Source organism: Cuculus canorus, chromosome 28 (genome assembly GCF_017976375.1).
Source record: "Cuculus canorus isolate bCucCan1 chromosome 28, bCucCan1.pri, whole genome shotgun sequence".
In the NCBI taxonomy this organism is placed as follows: Eukaryota; Metazoa; Chordata; class Aves; order Cuculiformes; family Cuculidae; genus Cuculus; species Cuculus canorus.
The window spans coordinates 335,944-353,277 of record NC_071428.1 but is presented as its reverse complement, the minus strand read 5'-3'; the positions used below and the strand labels follow the sequence as shown (position 1 = coordinate 353,277).

At 53.7% G+C, this 17,334-nt stretch overlaps 1 protein-coding gene across 5 annotated transcripts in view; it reads left to right on the top strand.

Annotated features, from left to right (window-relative positions):
• The window catches only part of GATAD2B (GATA zinc finger domain containing 2B), a 48,087-nt gene that overhangs the window by 26,900 nt on the left and 3,853 nt on the right, over window positions 1–17,334 (top strand). For all 5 annotated transcript variants that reach the window (XM_054050708.1, XM_054050706.1, XM_054050710.1 and 2 more), the window contains exons 2-10: window positions 1,644–1,973; window positions 7,638–7,767; window positions 7,982–8,113; window positions 8,429–8,560; window positions 11,032–11,202; window positions 14,122–14,437; window positions 15,230–15,432; window positions 16,273–16,383; window positions 16,837–16,954. In XM_054050708.1, coding sequence (XP_053906683.1) covers window positions 1,645–1,973; window positions 7,638–7,767; window positions 7,982–8,113; window positions 8,429–8,560; window positions 11,032–11,202; window positions 14,122–14,437; window positions 15,230–15,432; window positions 16,273–16,383; window positions 16,837–16,954 — 1,642 coding nt within the window. In that variant the 5' untranslated portion in view covers window position 1,644. The remainder of the gene's footprint in view (window positions 1–1,643; window positions 1,974–7,637; window positions 7,768–7,981; window positions 8,114–8,428; window positions 8,561–11,031; window positions 11,203–14,121; window positions 14,438–15,229; window positions 15,433–16,272; window positions 16,384–16,836; window positions 16,955–17,334) is intronic.

The following is a 17,334-nucleotide window of genomic DNA, read 5'->3' as shown; positions in this document are numbered from 1 at the left end:
TCCCTGCACTTCCCGATCAAGAGCCCCTCCCCAGCTTTCCTGGAGCCCCTTTCCATACGGGAAGACTGCTCCAAGGTCTGCAGCTGAACTTGGGTGACAGCCGTACATCGGGAGATGTGTAATTATAGGGGATTTAGAACTGAGCCAGAACAACATTTCCCTGGCAGAAATTTGGCTCAGCGCAGCTTTATCTCGTGAGTGACATGGAGCCAAGTTTGGGAAGGGCTCTGCGAGCTCCACGTGAAGCAGAGGTGCCACGATTCTGCTGCTGAGGCCTCTCCTTCAGCTCAGAGAGCGCAGACTTTATTACCCTGTGAGCTACTAGCATGTGGAGCCCAGGAAGCTGCTGGTGTCCTTGAGACAGCAACGTTTAATTCCGCCTTATTCCCTGCTTGTTTGTCATCCCCACTCTGTGCGTTGGTAGGTAAAGACCTCCCCGAGCTGGTTGCTCCTTGTTTCCAGGTGGAGTTCCTTTGGCTTTCTTGTGTTGGAGCTACTTTCTTATCAGCCTGGGAGCAAAGATGGGATTGGGATGGGCTCTGTGCCTCCTTCCCCCTATTTTACAGCAGCTGTTTGCCATGGGGCATTTCTGCACCTGGAGGAGAGGCAGGTGGTCGGTTGGGGAAGATGGAGAGCGAGTGTGGGTGGGGATACTTGAGTGTGCCCTCATCCTTGGAGAGAGAAGAAGGTGCCATGCATTCCTCAACAACTGACAGGGCAACTGCACCCGAGAGCATGGAAAAAGCAGGAAAATCCGTGTGGTAGGAGATTCCTGTAGGGCCTACAGGAAAGCTGGGAGGGGCTCATGATCAGGGAGTGCAAGGAGAGGACGAAGGGAATGATTTTGAGCTGCAAGAGGGGAGATTGAGATGAGATGTTGGGGAGAAATGTTTTGCTGGGGGGGGGGGTGTGCCCTGGCCCAGGTTTCCCAGAGCAATGGTGGCTGCCCCATCCCAGGAGGGGGTTCAAGGCCAGACTGGATGGGGCTTGAAGCCCCTGATCCAGTGAGAGGTAGGACTGGATGGGCTTTGAGGTCCGTTCCCACCCAAACCATTCCATGATTCTATGATTTTCAGTGTTTTAGAAGCTCGATACCAAACTCTGTGCAGGGTGGCGCTTGTACTGATGACAGGGGCTCAGACCATGCCTCAGGTCCCCTCAAAACACAGAATTCCATGGTGCGAAGCATGGGAAGGGAACCTTACAGAAACTGAAGCTGGGCCCACGTGATGTGAGAAGGAGCTCAGCCTCCCTCCTGGTGTCCCCGGACGCCGTTGAGTGTTTCCCAGCTCCCCTTTCTGGTAAATCCTGTCAGGTCGCAGCCGCCGGTGTTTTAACGCCAAATGAGGGTTTGTGCCCCCATTCTCAAGGGCTTCGGGGCACTCTCGCCCATCGGGTGCGTGCGGCTCCCCTCTGCTTGGGAAACTCCCTGCCTGTCTGGTTTAGGATCGGGACTAAGAGCATGCGGCAGTAGTGCGGGCAGGTCGCCGCATGCAGGCGCGTGGGAGGTCGGTGTTCCTCCAGGCGGGAGGCCGGGCTCTGAGGTCCCCGCCAGCCCCTGGTGGGTTAATCTGGGTCTGCTGCAGCCGTTTGCTGTTTGCTGTGATGCTAATTGTGTCCTTCTGTCAACCTCTGTCCTGCAGGATGGACAGAATGACGGAAGACGCTCTGCGCCTCAACCTCTTGAAACGGAGCTTGGACCAAGCAGATGATAGAGATGACGTCCTGGCAAAGAGATTGAAAATGGAAGGACATGAGGCAATGGAGCGCTTGAAGATGCTAGCACTGCTGAAGAGGAAAGACCTCTCGGGCATCGAGGTGCCTCATGAGCTCCCGGTGAAACAGGATGGCGTGAAAGTCTATGAAGAAAAGCTGAATGGGAGCCTCAGGCCCCATGGGGATGGCAGGACTGCAGGGAGGCCGGGGAAGGAGAACATTAACGATGAGCCGGTGGATATGAGCGCACGGAGAAGGTAGGTGCCAAACGGCTGGAGTCGGTAGCGTGCCTGTTATTAATCCTCTGCTCTGCCAGATGTGAGAACCCAGATCAGAAATCTAATCAATATTTTAGGGGCATGGGGGTGCCATCCCTTTGGCTGAACAGCAGGAAGTGGAGCCTACACTCGTAGTAGAGTTTCTCTGGAAGACATTCAGCATGATTCTGTCATTGGTTTTGCTTCTGCTTCCACCCCAGAATGAGATGGATGTTCTTTCCTCCTCCAATCGTACATTGAGTGTGATCAGCTACAGCCGTCGGGTGGCTTGCAGAGCAGAACTCTGCTGGTGTGCATGGAGGAGGAGGAAGAGAAGGAGGAGGAAGAAGAGGGGGTGAGGAGGAGGAAGAGGGGGAGGAAGAGGAGAGGGAGAGCAAGAGGAGGGGAGAAGGAAGAGGAGGAGCGAAGAAGGAGGAGGAAGATAAGCCCTAGGGAGAGCAGGAGGAGGAGAGAAGGAGGAGGAGAGAAGGAGGAGGAGAGAAGGAGGAGGAGAAGGAGAAGCAGGTCTTCCCCTCCAGCCAGGACTCTTTATTAGCACCTACAAAAGTGGTGGCAGAAGTCCCATGTGTATCTGGAGGCCGAATCTGGTGGAAGGGGCTTGGACGGCCACTCTCAAACCTGACCCTGGTCAGGCTGTTGTCTCTGCAGGCAAAAAAAACACTCTCCATATGTGCTGCGCACACCCCCCTGACTTTTATCATCGATGGACTCCAGTAACTCGATTTCTGCAGCTAACCCTTGCAGCCCAGTTCCGCTGGGGAAATTGGAGCGAGAGCCCATCCCCTGTGCTGCACAGCCACGCTGCGTCCGGCTCTGTTCCTGCTTCGGCTTTCCAGGGACAGAGAAGGAAACAAACATCAGTGATTGTGATTTTCAGCTTGACTGGGATACGGAACTGGTGCAGGGTTGGCAAACAGGCTGAGGAGCAGAACGAGAGGTCCTGGTTTAAGTAGGTGTGAAGTGCTGGAACCTTCCTGTGGTGTTTTGGTGGGTGAAAAATGGGACAGGAGCTGGCAATGTGTGCTGGCAGCCCAGAAAGCCCAACTGTATCCTGGGCTGTGTCACCAGCAGGGAGGGAAGGGATTCTGCCCCTCTGCTCTGCTCTGTGACCCCACGGGGAGCCCTGTGTCCAGTTCTGGAATCCTCAGCACAGGAAGGACATGGAGCTGTTGGAGCGAGTCCAGAGGAGGCCACGGAGATGATGTGAGGGCTGGAGCACCTCCCGTACGAGGCCAGGCTGGGAGAGTTGGGGTTGTTCAGCCTGGAGAAGAGAAGGCTCTGGGTAGACCTTAGAGCAGTTTCCAGTGCTGAAAGGGGCTGCAAGATAGCTGGGGAGGGGCTCTGGATCAGGGAGGGCAGGGATAAGATGAGGGGAACGGTTTAGAGCTGCAAGAGGGGAGACTGAGATAAGATCTTAGGGAGAAATGTTTTGCTGTGAGGGTGGGGAGGCCCTGGAACAGGTTACCCAGAGCAGTGGTGGCTGCCCCATCCCTGGAGGTGTCCGAGGCCAGGCTGGATGGGCCTTGGAGCCCCTGATGCAGTGGGAGGTGTCCCTGCCCATGGCAGGGTGTGGGACTGGATGGGCTTTGAGGTCTCGTCCCACCCAACCCATTCCATGGTTTTGTGATTCGCTGAGCAATCTGACCGCTCACCTTTGCCGCTGGTTCAGCCTCTCGTAAAATCTGCTTAAGTGAATGTGGTGAGGCAGAGATGTTGTTATTTTGTACCAGAGTGTTTTATCTGCGCTGATGGGAGCACTCGGGTATGAGCAGCCCCCTTTGTCCATGCCCCTGGAGTTTTGCACCTCTAAAAGGGCGGTTCTCCCAAAATCCCTGTGGGAGAGCCAACATGGGCCTCGCTCAGCCTGGGTTTCGGCTTTGGAGGTGCCAAACTCCAGGAATAACCTGGAATTAGGAGTAACTGTGGCTCTGGGTGAGCTACGGTATGGGATATCTTCTCTGTGCAAGTGGCAGTTGCTGCGGAGGCGACGGCTCAGCCGGGCTGGTTGAACATGGGGCAAGACACGGGGAATCCAGTTTGGTATCTGCATTGGACATGGACACTCGAGTCACTGTGAGTGAAAAGAAATCAGCCTTAATAAGAGGTTTGGAGTAATTGAGTGCAGAAATGTCTCTAGCAAGAGAAACAAGGCTGGGGGTGTTTAATTGTCCTCACCAGCTGACTCCACTAAGCTGGAGTTTGCTTGGGAACATGCTTCGTGTCTTCTCCCCTCTGCCTGCCTCCCGCGCCGTCGGCGTAGCTCTTCCTCCAGTAGTTTTGTTGGAATTACCAATAAAATTACCCTTTCCCTTAACAAAAGTGAATAAAACAACCCTGATGCATTCAGCAATGCTTTGCAGATGGCTCTGGTTTCCCCTGTCTGCATTTGACACTGGCTTTGCTTTTTTAACTTTGTTGGAACACAGTGAAACCAGCCCGGACCTCTCTGGGATACTCGTGCAAAGTAATCACCAGCAGCTGGAACAAGAGCCTGTGTTTGGGAAAATCCTGATCCCAAACTTGATGGTTTGTCACTCCAGGTGTGCCTGAGATGTGGTCAAGGATGCGAAAGGAGCAAGGAGAAGGTGTTGTGCTCACTGCTTGATGGCAGTCAGTCGCTGTGTTCCTGAGTCTGGGATGTTCTTACTCAAAGGAAGTGCGTCCAGAGACTTGAAGCAAAAAAGAGACTTGGATTGGGTGCCTGTGGCGTGTGCGCGAGCAGCCTGGACACGGCGGGGAAGGGACGCGCTGCCAGAGCCTGCTTGCTTTTTAACATGCAGTCATGGGTGGGAAGGGACCTCAAAGACCATCCAGTCCCACCGGTGCCATGGGCAGGGACACCTCCCGCTGGCTCAGGGGCTGCAATCCCCATCCAACCTGGCCTGGAACCCCTCCAGGGATGGGGCAGCCACCACTGCTCTGGGCAACCTCGGCCAGGGCCTCCTCACCCTCACAGCAAAACATTTCTCCCCAAGATCTCATCTCAGTCTCCCTTCTTTCGGCTCTAAACTGTTTCCCCCGTCCTCTCCCTGCACTCCCTGATCAAGAGCCCCTCCTCAGCTCTCCGGGAGCCCCTTTCAGCACTGGAAGCTGCTCTAAGGTCTCCCCAGAGCCTTCTCTTCTCCAGGCTGAACAACCCATGCTCTCTCAGCCTGGCCTCGTACAGGAGGTACTCCAGCCCTCACATCATCTCCATGGCCTCCTCTGGACTCGCTCCATGTCCTTCCTGTGCTGCGGACTCCAGAACTGGACACAGTGCTCCAGTTGTGGTGTCACCAGAGCAGAGCTGAATCCCCTCCCTTCCTGGTGGTCTCACTGCTTTGGATGTAGCCCAGGGCATGGTTGGTTTCTGGACTGTGAGCACACTTTTCCAGCTCACGTGGAGCTTCTCATCCACGCACACCACCAAGTCCTTCTCAGAGCTGTTCCCAGTCCATTCTCCCCAGCCTGTAATCCTGATCATATGAGAAACCCTCCTCTGCAACACTTGGTCACCACAGTGGTTGGTGAACGTTTGAAACTCCGTTTGGGGCATGGTGGCTACAGGTTGACCTGGGTTACCTGCTTGCTTGTGAGGACATGGTTATTCCTGAGCAGTTTCGTGTATAGATGTGGCATAACTGATAGTTTGGAGAGCGGCACGTTGCAGCAGAAGACGGATAAAATGCCAAGGGAGGGTCATGGGCTGCTTGTGAGCCGTTGAAGACTCATCCAAAAGTGACTCTTCCTCCTCCGACACAGGTTGGTTTGACTGGACAGGCTCAGGATGACTTTATCTTGGTAGGACACTGTGGACCTTCTCTGCCGACTGCGCTGCTGGGACAGACCATAAACACAGCCTGGGCTGCAAACCTTCAGATACCTCCACCTCTGCTCCGAAGAGGGAACAGCAGCTGGAAACACCCGATTTGGGTCCCACAGGGAGCGTCCATGGTGTGCTGGAAGGAGATAGGCAGGAACAGGATGTCTATTGATCAGCAGATGCCACATTTCTGTAATGCTTGATGTGTGTGATGGCCCAGAAGGAGGTTCTTGAGGTTCTGGAATAACGGACCCACAAATGCTGCTTGGAGCAGGCAAGAGCTTTCCTGGTTTTGATTTCTTGTCTCTTCTGGTTTGGAGCCGTGCTGCTGGGGATGTTTCTCCAACTGAACTCTGGGATCGATGGGGTTTGCAGCAAACGCACAGCCCCTGGAGAAGGTGGCAGCTCCTCAGCATTGTTTGAAATCCCCATGTTCTGGTGACCTGTGGGCAAACCCCACTGCAAGCCGGTGTCCTGCTCCCAGCTCTGGACCCACCACTCTCAGAGCAGCCAAGACTAGGAGCTGGGATTCGGCTCCGTGCATCCTCCTGGGTGTTCAGAAACTTTGGATAAGATAATCTGGGCATCTCCTCCTCACCACCACCTCGTGCCAAGACCTTCCCAAGAGCAATAAGTCCGTCTGCGTCAGTGGCAGCACGCCCGGCACCTTTGTAGCTGTGGTGCTTGTGCCCCAAGCTGGACTACTCAGCATTTTTCCAAGGCTCTCCAAGCACTGTTATGTTAAATTGGTGATAACAAAAGACCATTACTGGTGTCTCCTTCTCTGAATGATGCCAGCACGACCAGTGTGGGCCTTGGACGTTCCTGGATTATAGCACTGCTTTTTTATTTCCTGGAGACAGGTTGTTGCTGTTGCTGCTCCAGCTGTTTGCTGATGTCCAGGTCATGGTTCAGCTGGGTCTGTTGATTCTGCATGTGGTGTTTGAAGAAGAGAAGGCTCTGGAGAGACCTTAGAGCAGCTTGCAGTGCTGAAAGGGGCTCCCGGAGAGCTGGGGAGGGGCTCTGGATCAGAGAGTGCAGGGACAGGCTGAGGAGAATGGTTTTGAAATGCAAGAGGGGAGATTGAGATGAGATCTTGGGGAGAAATGTTTTGCTGTGAGGGTGGGGGGCCCTGGCCCAGGTTGCCCAGAACAGTGGTGGCTGCCCCATCCCTGGAGGGGTTCCAGGCCAGGTTGGATGGGGCTTGGAGCCTCTGGTCCAGTGGGAGGTGTCCCTGCCCATGGCAGGGGTGGGACTGGATGGGCTTTGAGGTTCCTTCCCACCCAAACCATCCTGAGATTCTATGATTCTATTTATTCACTTTTTCCTTTATGGAGTCACCTTTTAAACCAGATTTGTGTTCAGATAAGCTTGACGTGTTTACATTTCTATTAACTGAGGTACTTGGCCCTTTCTCATCTCCAGCATTGTGGGGATGTTCCTAGGAAGGAATAATCCCAGACTGGAGGGTCTCCCCTGGTCCCTCTCGGCTCGGCACCTGGTACCGCTGTGTCTCCCTGTTTGGTTTCTCTATGGCTCATTATTCCCACCTGACTGCTTGTCTCACAGATAGCATTTTCATCACGTGTTTGCTTACCTTGTGTTTAAACCCACTCACCTTTCACTCCGCTGAAGAAAACAGTTTTGAAGGAGTCCTTTCCCTCCTCTAAGGAAGCAAGTGCTCCATTCCCAGTCCTCGGCTCTCTGCAGGCATGGAGAGCAGGGCCGAGCTCTGGTTTGCATCCATGGTGGAGGGGGGATTTGTCCCACTCTCAGATTTGCTGCCTGTGTCTCCATGTTGTGGCTCAGTCTTTTTTTTTCCTCTCCCTTCTGTTCTACAGTGACCAGGACAGGGGACGATTAACCCCTTCACCAGACATCATTGTCCTCTCTGATAATGAGGCATCCAGTCCCCGTTCCAGCTCCCGTATGGAGGAAAGACTTAAAGCAGCCAATCTGGAAATGTTTAAGGTAAGAAATTTCTCTGCTGTCCCAGGTGGCTGCTCCAGGATTTCTGCTTTGATTTGGGACCTAAGGGGGGTTCTGAGCAACGTGGTAACTTCTGAATTTAACAATCCCGCTCTTGCTTCTTGGTTTTTCTGTGGCACAAATTGTCTTAAAGCTTCTTTTACCACCAAGGCACAGGTTTCAGCTGAGTCTTGACTGATTTTCTGCCTCTTTGTAGGGTAAAAGCATAGAGGAACGACAGCAGCTGATCAAGCAGCTCCGAGACGAGCTGCGGCTGGAGGAGGCCAGGCTTGTGTTGCTGAAGAAACTGAGGCAAAGCCAGCTGCAGAAGGAGAACGTGGTGCAGAAGGTGAAGCTCTTCAGGCCGAATGGGATAAGGGGAAGGGTCTGGGCCTTGCGGGAGCCTTGAAAGGGCAAACAGAAAGCCTTGCTGTGCTCTTGGACCTTCTGTTCCTCCATATTTGTCCTCCTGGGTGATATTTCCTAACAACGTGGGTCTGTAGGAGATCCACAGCCCATCCTCGCTCATGTGCTGAGAAGATAAATCCATGCACCTCTGCAGGATTAGTAGCATCAGCAAGGCTTGGTCCACTTCAGGCCTGTCTATGGATTTCCTTTCAGAGCACAACACACTGATGCCAGTTCTCATTTTCTCTCAATGTAGACTCCAGTTGTCCAGAATGCGGCGTCTATCGTCCAGCCATCTCCTGCTCATGTGGGACAGCAGGGCCTGTCCAAGCTTCCCTCCAGGCCTGGAGCTCAGGGGGTTGAGCCTCAGAACTTAAGGACATTACAGGTGAGCCTTCCTGACACCCCTTTTCTGCAATGAGTTCTCCCCTCAGCCTTCTCTTCTCCAGACTAAACAGCCCCAGGGCCCTCACCACTCCCACAACCCCTGTTCTCCAGCCCCTTCCCAGCTCCGTTCCCTTCTCCGGACGCGCTCCAGCCCCTCAAAGTCTTTCTTGGAGTGAGGGACCCAGCGTTTAAGGTGTGGCCTCCCCAGCACCAAGTGCAGGGACACCATCCCATTCCTGCTCCTGCTGGCCACACCACAGCCAGGATGCTGGTGGCCTTCCTGGCTACCTGGGCTGCTGCTGGCTCGTGGTCAGCTGCTGTTGACCAGCAGCTCCTTTTGCACCAGACAACTTCCAGTTAGCTGGAAAATTATCTCTGTAGCACTCTGTGTCTGCCCCAGTCGTTGGTCCCTTGCATGATGTGCATCTGGGTGCTCTGCTGCTTCAGCCAGGAGGTGAGGAGGTTAGTTCAGCCGGGCTGTGGGAGGTGGAATGACCTGAATTTGGATGTGGTGGCCCTGGAGAAAGTTGTCTGCTGCTTGGTAATGTGAGTTCTGGGACTGCAGAGAGAAAGCTGTAGGTCAGCAGAGCTGCTGTTTCATAGAATCATAGACTGGTTTGAGTTGGAAGCTACCTTAAAGATCATCTCATTCCAAACCCGCTGCCGTGGGCGGGGACACCTCTGACTGGATCAGGGGCTCCAAGCCCCATCCAACCCGGCCTTGAACACCTCCAGGGATGGGGCATCTACAACTTCCCTGGGCAACTCTTTGTAACAGTGCAGCATGGTGAGGGGAAGGGGGTGAAGGGAAATGCAAACAAACCAGGGAATTGAGGTGTTGGCTTCTTCGAGAAGGCACTGTAGACAGAGCAGGGTGCTGGCTGACACAGCTGCCCTTCCGCCTGTGCGCTGGAAGGATGCAGATGCCGTAGCTAATTAACATGGCACAGGTAAACGAGAAGCCAACAGAATGATCTCAGAGGAAGGAGGGTGCTTGGTCTGCGCACATGGAATGGGACATTGATGCCGATAGGGTTTTTTAATTGGGGCTTGGGATCCCCTGAGGCACCCTCTCACCCCTCCCTAAGCGTTCCTCTCCCCGGAGCTCTGTGGCATCAGGATGTGGCCTTTGTTCAGATATATTTATTTGTTAGTACATTGGAAGATCCAGCATCCCAGGGATCTGGTTGTGACCCCTGATGCTGGGAAGGTGGTGCATGGGGCAAGGATGGAGGCAATCCTCCAGCGCGTCTGTCTGCCTGTAGCTTTCTCTCCCGCTTTGGCCAAAAGACTTTCATTTCAGTCTTGCTGATCATTTGCTCCTTCCATTAACCATCTCCTTTGTTTGTGGCATTTGTTTTCTTTGCTATGGCAACGATTTGGGGTCAAGTCTATTGTGAATTCGCAGTGGGATCCGGCTGGTAAAGGAAATGGGCTTTAGGGGAAGAGGAAACACATTGTTTGCCTGGTCTTTGTGGAGTTTTTCTTCTGTGTGACAGCACAGAACCTCGTCTAGAACAGGTCTAATAAAGAAAAGAACAGGGAGGGGGGAGGAAAAGGCAGCAGGTATTTGAAGTTTTAAGATCATCTCCAATTAAAAACCAGAGCCGTGCTATCTGTCATCCCTCCTGGAGCCGTTCTGGTGGTGCTTGGAGACACTAGGACCTTGCTGCGAGCTGAGCATTTGGAGAGGCCTGGGCGGGTCAAGCCCCGCTCAGCCTGGTTCCGACCTTTCTAATCCCAGAGCCGTGTTTCCAAGTGCTGGGATTGAGGTTTGTAATGTGCCCCTGCATTCCTGCACCAACAGCAAACACCCTCCATTAGCCAGCGCTCCCGTAACCGCTTTGCTTTGAACTCAGGCCTTGATGTGAATCCTGGCTTTAATAACTGTGCAGCTGGCGAACAGCCCTTTTTTGCTTAATCCCGTCTTCTCTCCTTGTGTTTTTCCATATTGATCAAATTGTGAGGTTGTTTTTAATGCAGAGGTAGGCCACAAAATATGTCTTTAAAATCACCTTCTAAACCATCCCAGCCTGGATCCTAGAGGGGCCTCCTCTTCCCAGGGAGCTGCCTGGCTCCTGGGAAGTGGCTGCTCCATGGAATTACAACCCCTTTTCTCAACTCCAGTGCAATTCCAGCCTCTCTACAGAAAAAATATATGTGTTCAGTTGAGGCATCATCCCTCCAGGCAAAGTGGCTATGAGTATTCAAAATAAAGGATGATTAAAGGAAAAGTGAATTTCTTTGAATCATAGAATCGCTTGGTTGGAAGAGACCTTTTAGATCGTCAAGTCCAACCGTACCTGTCCACTACTGAACCAGTAGAGCAGTCGCTCACTCTAGAAATTAACTGGAATTAGGGAGAAGTGGAAATGCTTTGTTATTGCAGAGTCTGATCGGAGAACTAAAAAGCCTTATTTGCCTTGAAGTCCTCTATTTTTGTTATTTATCTCTTGTTTCCTTTCTCAACAGGGTCACAGCGTCATTAGGTCTGCCACAAACACGACTCTGCCCCATATGCTTATGTCACAGCGTGTGATCGCTCCAAATCCTGCCCAGCTACAAGGGCAGCGCGTTCCTCCTAAACCTGGCCTCATCCGCACTACAACTCCAAGCATGAATCCAGCCATCAACTACCAGCCGGTAGGTACTGACAGATCCCTGGGGTTTGGGCACGGTTGCCTGGTGGGGTGAGCAAGAAGGAAGAATCGGAGGTGCCATAATGAGGTTGGTGAGTGTTGGAGGAGCTCAGAGCTCAGTGTGGAGGCATCAGAGTGAAGCTCAGAGATGGAAATATATATCCCAAATATAACGAAGATGAACATCATAGAATCGTGGAATCATTAGGATTGGAAAAGCCCTCTTCCAGTCCAACCATCTACCCAACCCCACCGTGGAACTGAACCCTGTCCCCAGGTGCCATGGCCACATGGTTTGTGAACCCCTCCAGGGCTGGGGACTCCCCCGCTGCCCTGGGCAGCCTCAGCCAGGGCTTCACCACTCTTTCAGAAAAGATTTTGTTCTCAATATCCAATCTAACCCTTCCCTGGCACAACTTGAGGCTGGTTCCTCCCATCCCATCGCTTGTTACTTGGGAGCAGAGCCCAATCCCTGCCTGGCTCCAACCTCCTTTCTGGGAGTTGCGCAGAGCGATGGGGTCCAGCCCCTCAAGGTCTTTCTTGGAGTGAGGGGCCCAGAACTGAACCCAGGATTCGAGGTGTGGCCTCACCAACACCGAGTACAGGGGGACGATCCCGTTCCTGCTCCTGCTGGCCACCCCATGGCTGATGCAAGCCAGGATGCTTGACCTTGATGTCTTTGACCTGTGTGAAAGAATGAAATGATAAATAGTTGGAAAAATTCCTATTTGGAGCTGCCAAAGGGCTAGTTCATCCGAGTAGCCCCAGCCTCCTGCTCCAAGAGTGACCTGAAGAGCCCAGTGAGGCGGGTTGGCTATTCTGGGAGCAGGACCAGTTCCTCTTCCCGCAGTCAGCAGCAAGCGCTTGCTCGCACGTGCTTTTCTTCTGCTTCTCTTTTCTGGAAGAGCACAATGAGGAGTAGAGCATTTAAATCCATTTGTTTTACTTTGGGAAGAGTGGAAAGACTCTGTGAAGAGTGGAAACGGAGAGGGGGGAGAAAGGTAACATTTCCCAGTTCAAAGAGCGGTAGTTCATAACGTGATCCTGCCACTCTCCTGCCAGGTTCCTGGGCTGCGTCTCTGCTCCTCTGCGGCTGCGACACTTGGCTGAGGTGCCCTGTGTGTGCAGGCCCAGGTTAATGACCCCTGTTAATTGCTTGCAGGGTTTGTTGCTGGTTTGTAAGCTGTTTAATCTGTCCTAATGATAAGGCAAGTGATAGACATTACTATCGTCGGGGCAATCCCAAGCACAAATCCAGGCTGGGCAGAGAATGGATTGGGAGCAGCCTCAAGGAGAAGGACTTGGGTGATGGGGGAGGAGAAGCTCAACATGAGGTGGAAAAGTGTGCTCACAGCCCAGAAAACACCTGTGCCCTGGGCTGCATCCAGAGCAGTGGGACCGGCAGGGAGGGAGGGGATTCTGCCCCTCTGCTTCGTTCTGTTGAGACCCACCTGGAGCCCTGTGTCCAGTTCTGGAGTCCTCAGCGCAGGAAGGACATGGAGCTGTTGGAGTGACTCCAGAGGAGGCCACCGAGATGGTCCAAGGGCTGGAGCATCTCCTGTAGCATTCTGTAATTCTGTGACTAGACAATAATGTGAAAATCTCACACCTGGACAGCTGTGAAACAAACCTAATTCTGTGTTCAATTGAAAAAGCACCCCAACTACTCTTACAGAGGTTTTAAGTTCATTAGTGTTCATTCATCATCTATTTATTTAAATCTGTGTGAGTTATCCCTGATCAGCTCTACCACTCATTTTCCTGGACCTACACTGGGCTAAATTTTTTGGGACGAACTTGATTCTTTGCCTTTTCTTCCCAACCAGTGGAGATGTTGGCAGGCTTAAAAAAGAAAACTGGGGCAAACGGATTGATTTTCTGTGTGTTGTCCTCGATCGACACAATCGTTCTCCCCATGCTTTGGCAGCTGACCCCATTTGAATGGCTCAGAGGGTTTGTTGCTGTTTGGATTTTCCCCTTTCCACGCATGGAAGTGTTCCTGCCCTGGGAAGCAGGTAGAAGGGTGAAAGGCAGGCAGCAGCCCTGCCTGGGCTTAAATAGGTTGCAGTGCTAATGGCTTCTTATCACAAAAGGCTGCGAAAGCTGCATCCTCAGGTCAGCAGAAGTCTTTGTGCTTTGCTGCCGTCATATGCCAGAGGGACTGCGCATCCAAATGAAGGGAGGATGCAGGAGAAAGCTGCTGGAAATGGAAGAGGAGGGAATTGGCACATTCGGAGCACCTGTGTGGGAGGGGACGGACACCATCTGGCAGCGAGGATGCTGCTGGGCGCCTGCCAGATCAGCGAGGCGAGAGGTGGAGGAGCAGAACTCGACAGCAAGCGACGGCGCCCGCGTGTGAATCACGGTGCTCAGCACTTCCTACGCTTGGTGAGGCCGATGCCGAGTCCTGAGGCCAGGCCCTGCGCACGCCTTCCCTCACCCGGAGAAGTCCTTGGCATGCTCCAGACATCAGGACTGCTCTTGTGGACTCTACTGCACCAGAGGCTTCACAGCACCAGCACTGCTGATGGCTTTACTGGGGGCCTCTTGTGGATTGTGCTGCACTGGAGGCTCCTCAGCACCATCGCTGCTTTATCGTAGGGATTGGGTTGAGCTCCTAGCGTGGCTCCTTTCTCCCCAGGTCTTTTTGAGAACATTTGCAGACAGAGGGATGTTTGTAAGAAAGCGACCTGGCTGCCCCATCCCTGGAGGGGTTCCAGGCCAGGTTGGATGGGGCTTGGAGCCCCTGATCCCATGGGAGGTGTCCCTGCCCATGGCAGGGAGTGGGACTGGATGGGTTTTGAGGTCCCTTCCGCCCCAAGCCATTCCATGATTCTATGATCCAGGTTCCTTCAGGAGCTGAGCTGTAGTTGAGGACTATATTAATTTTCTGTATTAATCCCCATCTCCTCTTCCTCTCCAGCAATCAAGTTCTTCTGTTCCTTGCCAGCGCACATCGTCGTCAGCCATCTATATGAACCTTGCCTCTCACATCCAGCCGGGCACTGTGAACAGGGTGTCATCGCCGCTCCCCAGCCCCAGTGCTCTCAACGACGCCGCCAACTCCCAGGCAGCTGCCAAGCTTGCCCTCCGCAAGCAGCTGGAAAAGACGCTGCTGGAGATCCCACCCCCAAAGCCACCCGCACCCCTGCTGCATTTCTTGCCCAGCGCAGCCAACAGCGAGTTCATCTACATGGTGGGGCTGGAGGAGGTGGTGCAGAGCGTTATCGACAGTCAAGGTTAGCTCAGGAGCTGCAGCTCTCCTTCACCACCATGCTGACAACTCTCTCGTGTCCCATTTCCTATATTTTTTTAATTAAACCACCAAAATATACGTATGGCTTGAGAGGCCATGAGAGAATGGTTTGTGGTCTTATCCCACCCTGGACCTCCTTCTTCCTGCCGTGGTTTCCCCCAGGCGCTTGGTAGCTGGTCTGGCGAGGCTGTCGGCCTTGATGTGCTGAGCCTGTAGGAGTCTGTGCTCAGGGGCTTGTCAGGTGCTGCCCACCTGGGAAGGGGTCTCCTGGGCCCTTCCCTTCTTTTGAATGAATGTTCGGGAGCAGAGATGCAAAATCCTCAGAGCTGTGACTGCCTGGGATCCCATCCCTGTGGGATTGTGGGAGTTTTAGCTCCCACCTCACCATTCCCTCTGGGTTTTCACCTCCCAGGTGGTCAGGATCAAACCTGTGCTCTCCCAGCATGTGTTTGGCACGGTGTAACTGCAGTGCCTCACTGGCTTAGCAGGACCTCCCCATTTTTATAGTCTGGTAGATCTGGTCCTAGCACCATCCGGTTGTTCTGTCCCTGGGCCAGGATTGCTTCTGTCTCTCTTCCGGGATGCTGAGCCCAGAGTGGGGTTGGACTTCAATGCAGTGCTGTCCTGAAAGTCTGTTTCTTTGCTGGGCCTTCCCTCCTGCTCCGACGGGTGCCCGTGGGATCTTATTGTTGTCGTACTTTGAACGGAGAAGGTGGTGTGAGAGAGGGGGCCTGTCCTGTTTTCCTGCCTAACTCCTGTTCTTGGTGACTCTCAGGGAAAAGCTGCGCATCCTTCCTGCGTGTGGAGCCCTTTGTCTGTGCCCAGTGCCGCACCGACTTCACCCCGCACTGGAAGCAGGAGAAAAACGGGAAGATCCTGTGCGAGCAGTGCATGACTTCCAACCAGAAGAAGGCGCTGAAGGCAGAGCACACCAACCGGCTGAAGAACGCCTTCGTGAAAGCTTTGCAGCAGGAGCAGGCGAGTCCACCCCTTTCTGATCGCTGTGGCGGGGTGGGGCAGGTTTGCTCTAAGAGAACCTGGAGCTCCTTATCCTGGGCTTCGGGACCGCCTGCTCCTGTTCTCTTTGCACATCTCCGGCAGCGTGGCTTTTCAGTTGGTCAGTCTGGGTTCCCTGTACGTGAGCTTGAGTTTGGGATGCCCAGCCTGGCACATGTCGCTTCTAACAGCACAAAGCTGGTGCTGGGTGTCCTGCTCCTCTGGAGTGGCTGCTCCTCTCCCTTTAGGCATTATTTTCCTGCTGAATTTGTGGCTTGAAGGCTGGCTGGGAGCAGCTGCCTTCCCTCTCCGGTTTTGCCACTGCCTTTGCTGAAACTTGTGGGAAGTCGCTTAACTGCTTGCTGCCCGTTTCTGTGGAAGGGGTGGATTTGCTAAATTCCCCTGATAATTCAGTGTTGAAGAGCTTGTTTAGAGGCCTTTGGGTAAAATAAACCAGAATTGTCATTTTTGAGCTGTAAAAAAAGCCAAAATAGGAAGTAGAATCCAGCTGCTTATAAATGGGACGTGTCTGCTTCAGAGCAGGAAGGGTCTCTGGGCTGTTTGTGATGAGTGGGTGCAGAGACAGAGAAGCTGTTCGCGTTGTCTGCGGTTCCAGAAACACCTGGAGAAAACAGACAGGTTTTCAAATAAAGCAGTGATTGCAGAGTGTGGGAAAAGGGATTTGCTGCCCCCTCTTCTGGGAATGCCACCCATTGTGGCTGGTGTCTGTGTGAGCCCCCAATGTGGATGCCCTATGGCGCCAAAGGGATCAGCTTGGACCTGTTGCAAGTTCTAATTGGATCTTATGGTTCTTCCACGCAGGAGATTGAGCAGAGGCTACAGCAGCAAGCGGCTCTGTCCCCCACCGCCGCTCCTGCCGTCTCCAGCGTCAGCAAACAGGAGAACATCATGCGGCACCACACACTCCGGCAGGTGAGCTCCTTCTTCAGTAGCCCTGGCGCTGGGCTCTCGGTGTCCCCCTCGCTTGTAGCCCAGCTGCGCTCCTTGCTGCTGGCAGGGAGGAGGAGGAGAGAAATGTGAGCATCCTGCTGCCAGCACAACTGCCTTCTCACTTCCAGCAAGATCTGCCCAGGGTTGCTTTTAACCCCATCTCCTCCAGCCAGCAGAGACCGTAGCTGCTCTGGTCTCCCTTCCTGCTTCTTCCCCTCCAGATCCCTCCCGGATCAATCCCTGTCTGGTGGGAGGGCCCGCAGCACAGCCCCAGACCACCTTGACAGGAGCGATCTCCAAACTATGTTTTCCATGTACCGGACAAAACCCACGACTTGATTCTTCACCCTCTGGCTGCAGTTCCATCAGCAACTGCTTCCAGACCATCAGGTGATCCCGATGCCTTCCTACCATCTTTGTTCTCCTCTTCCTCAGGCTCCGCAGCCCCAGAGCACTTTGCAGCGTGGCATCCCCACCTCTGCCCGCTCCATGCTTTCCAACTTTGCGCAGGCACCCCAGCTGTCCGTGGCAGGCGGTCTCCTTGGCATGCCAGGTACCATCCCCGATCTGTGCCGGAACACTGGGAGGGCTTAGGGCTTTGATTTTGGGGAGGGGGGCGTGTTGCCACCAGCACAGGCTGATGGTGACGACGTGATTGAGAGCAGCCGTGAGGAGAAGGACTTAGGGGGGTGATTGATGAGAAGCTCGATGTGAACTGGCAACGTGCGCTCGCAGCCCAGAAACCAACCGTGTCCTGGGCTGCATCAAGAGAAGCACAGCCAGCGGGTCAAGAGAAATGATTCTGCCCCTCGGTTCCTCTCTGGGGAGACCTCATCTGGAGGATTGTGTCCAGTTCTGGAATCCTTAACATGAGAAGGAGATGGAGCTGTTGGAACGGGTCCAGAGGACGCTCCAAGGATGATGTGAGGGCTG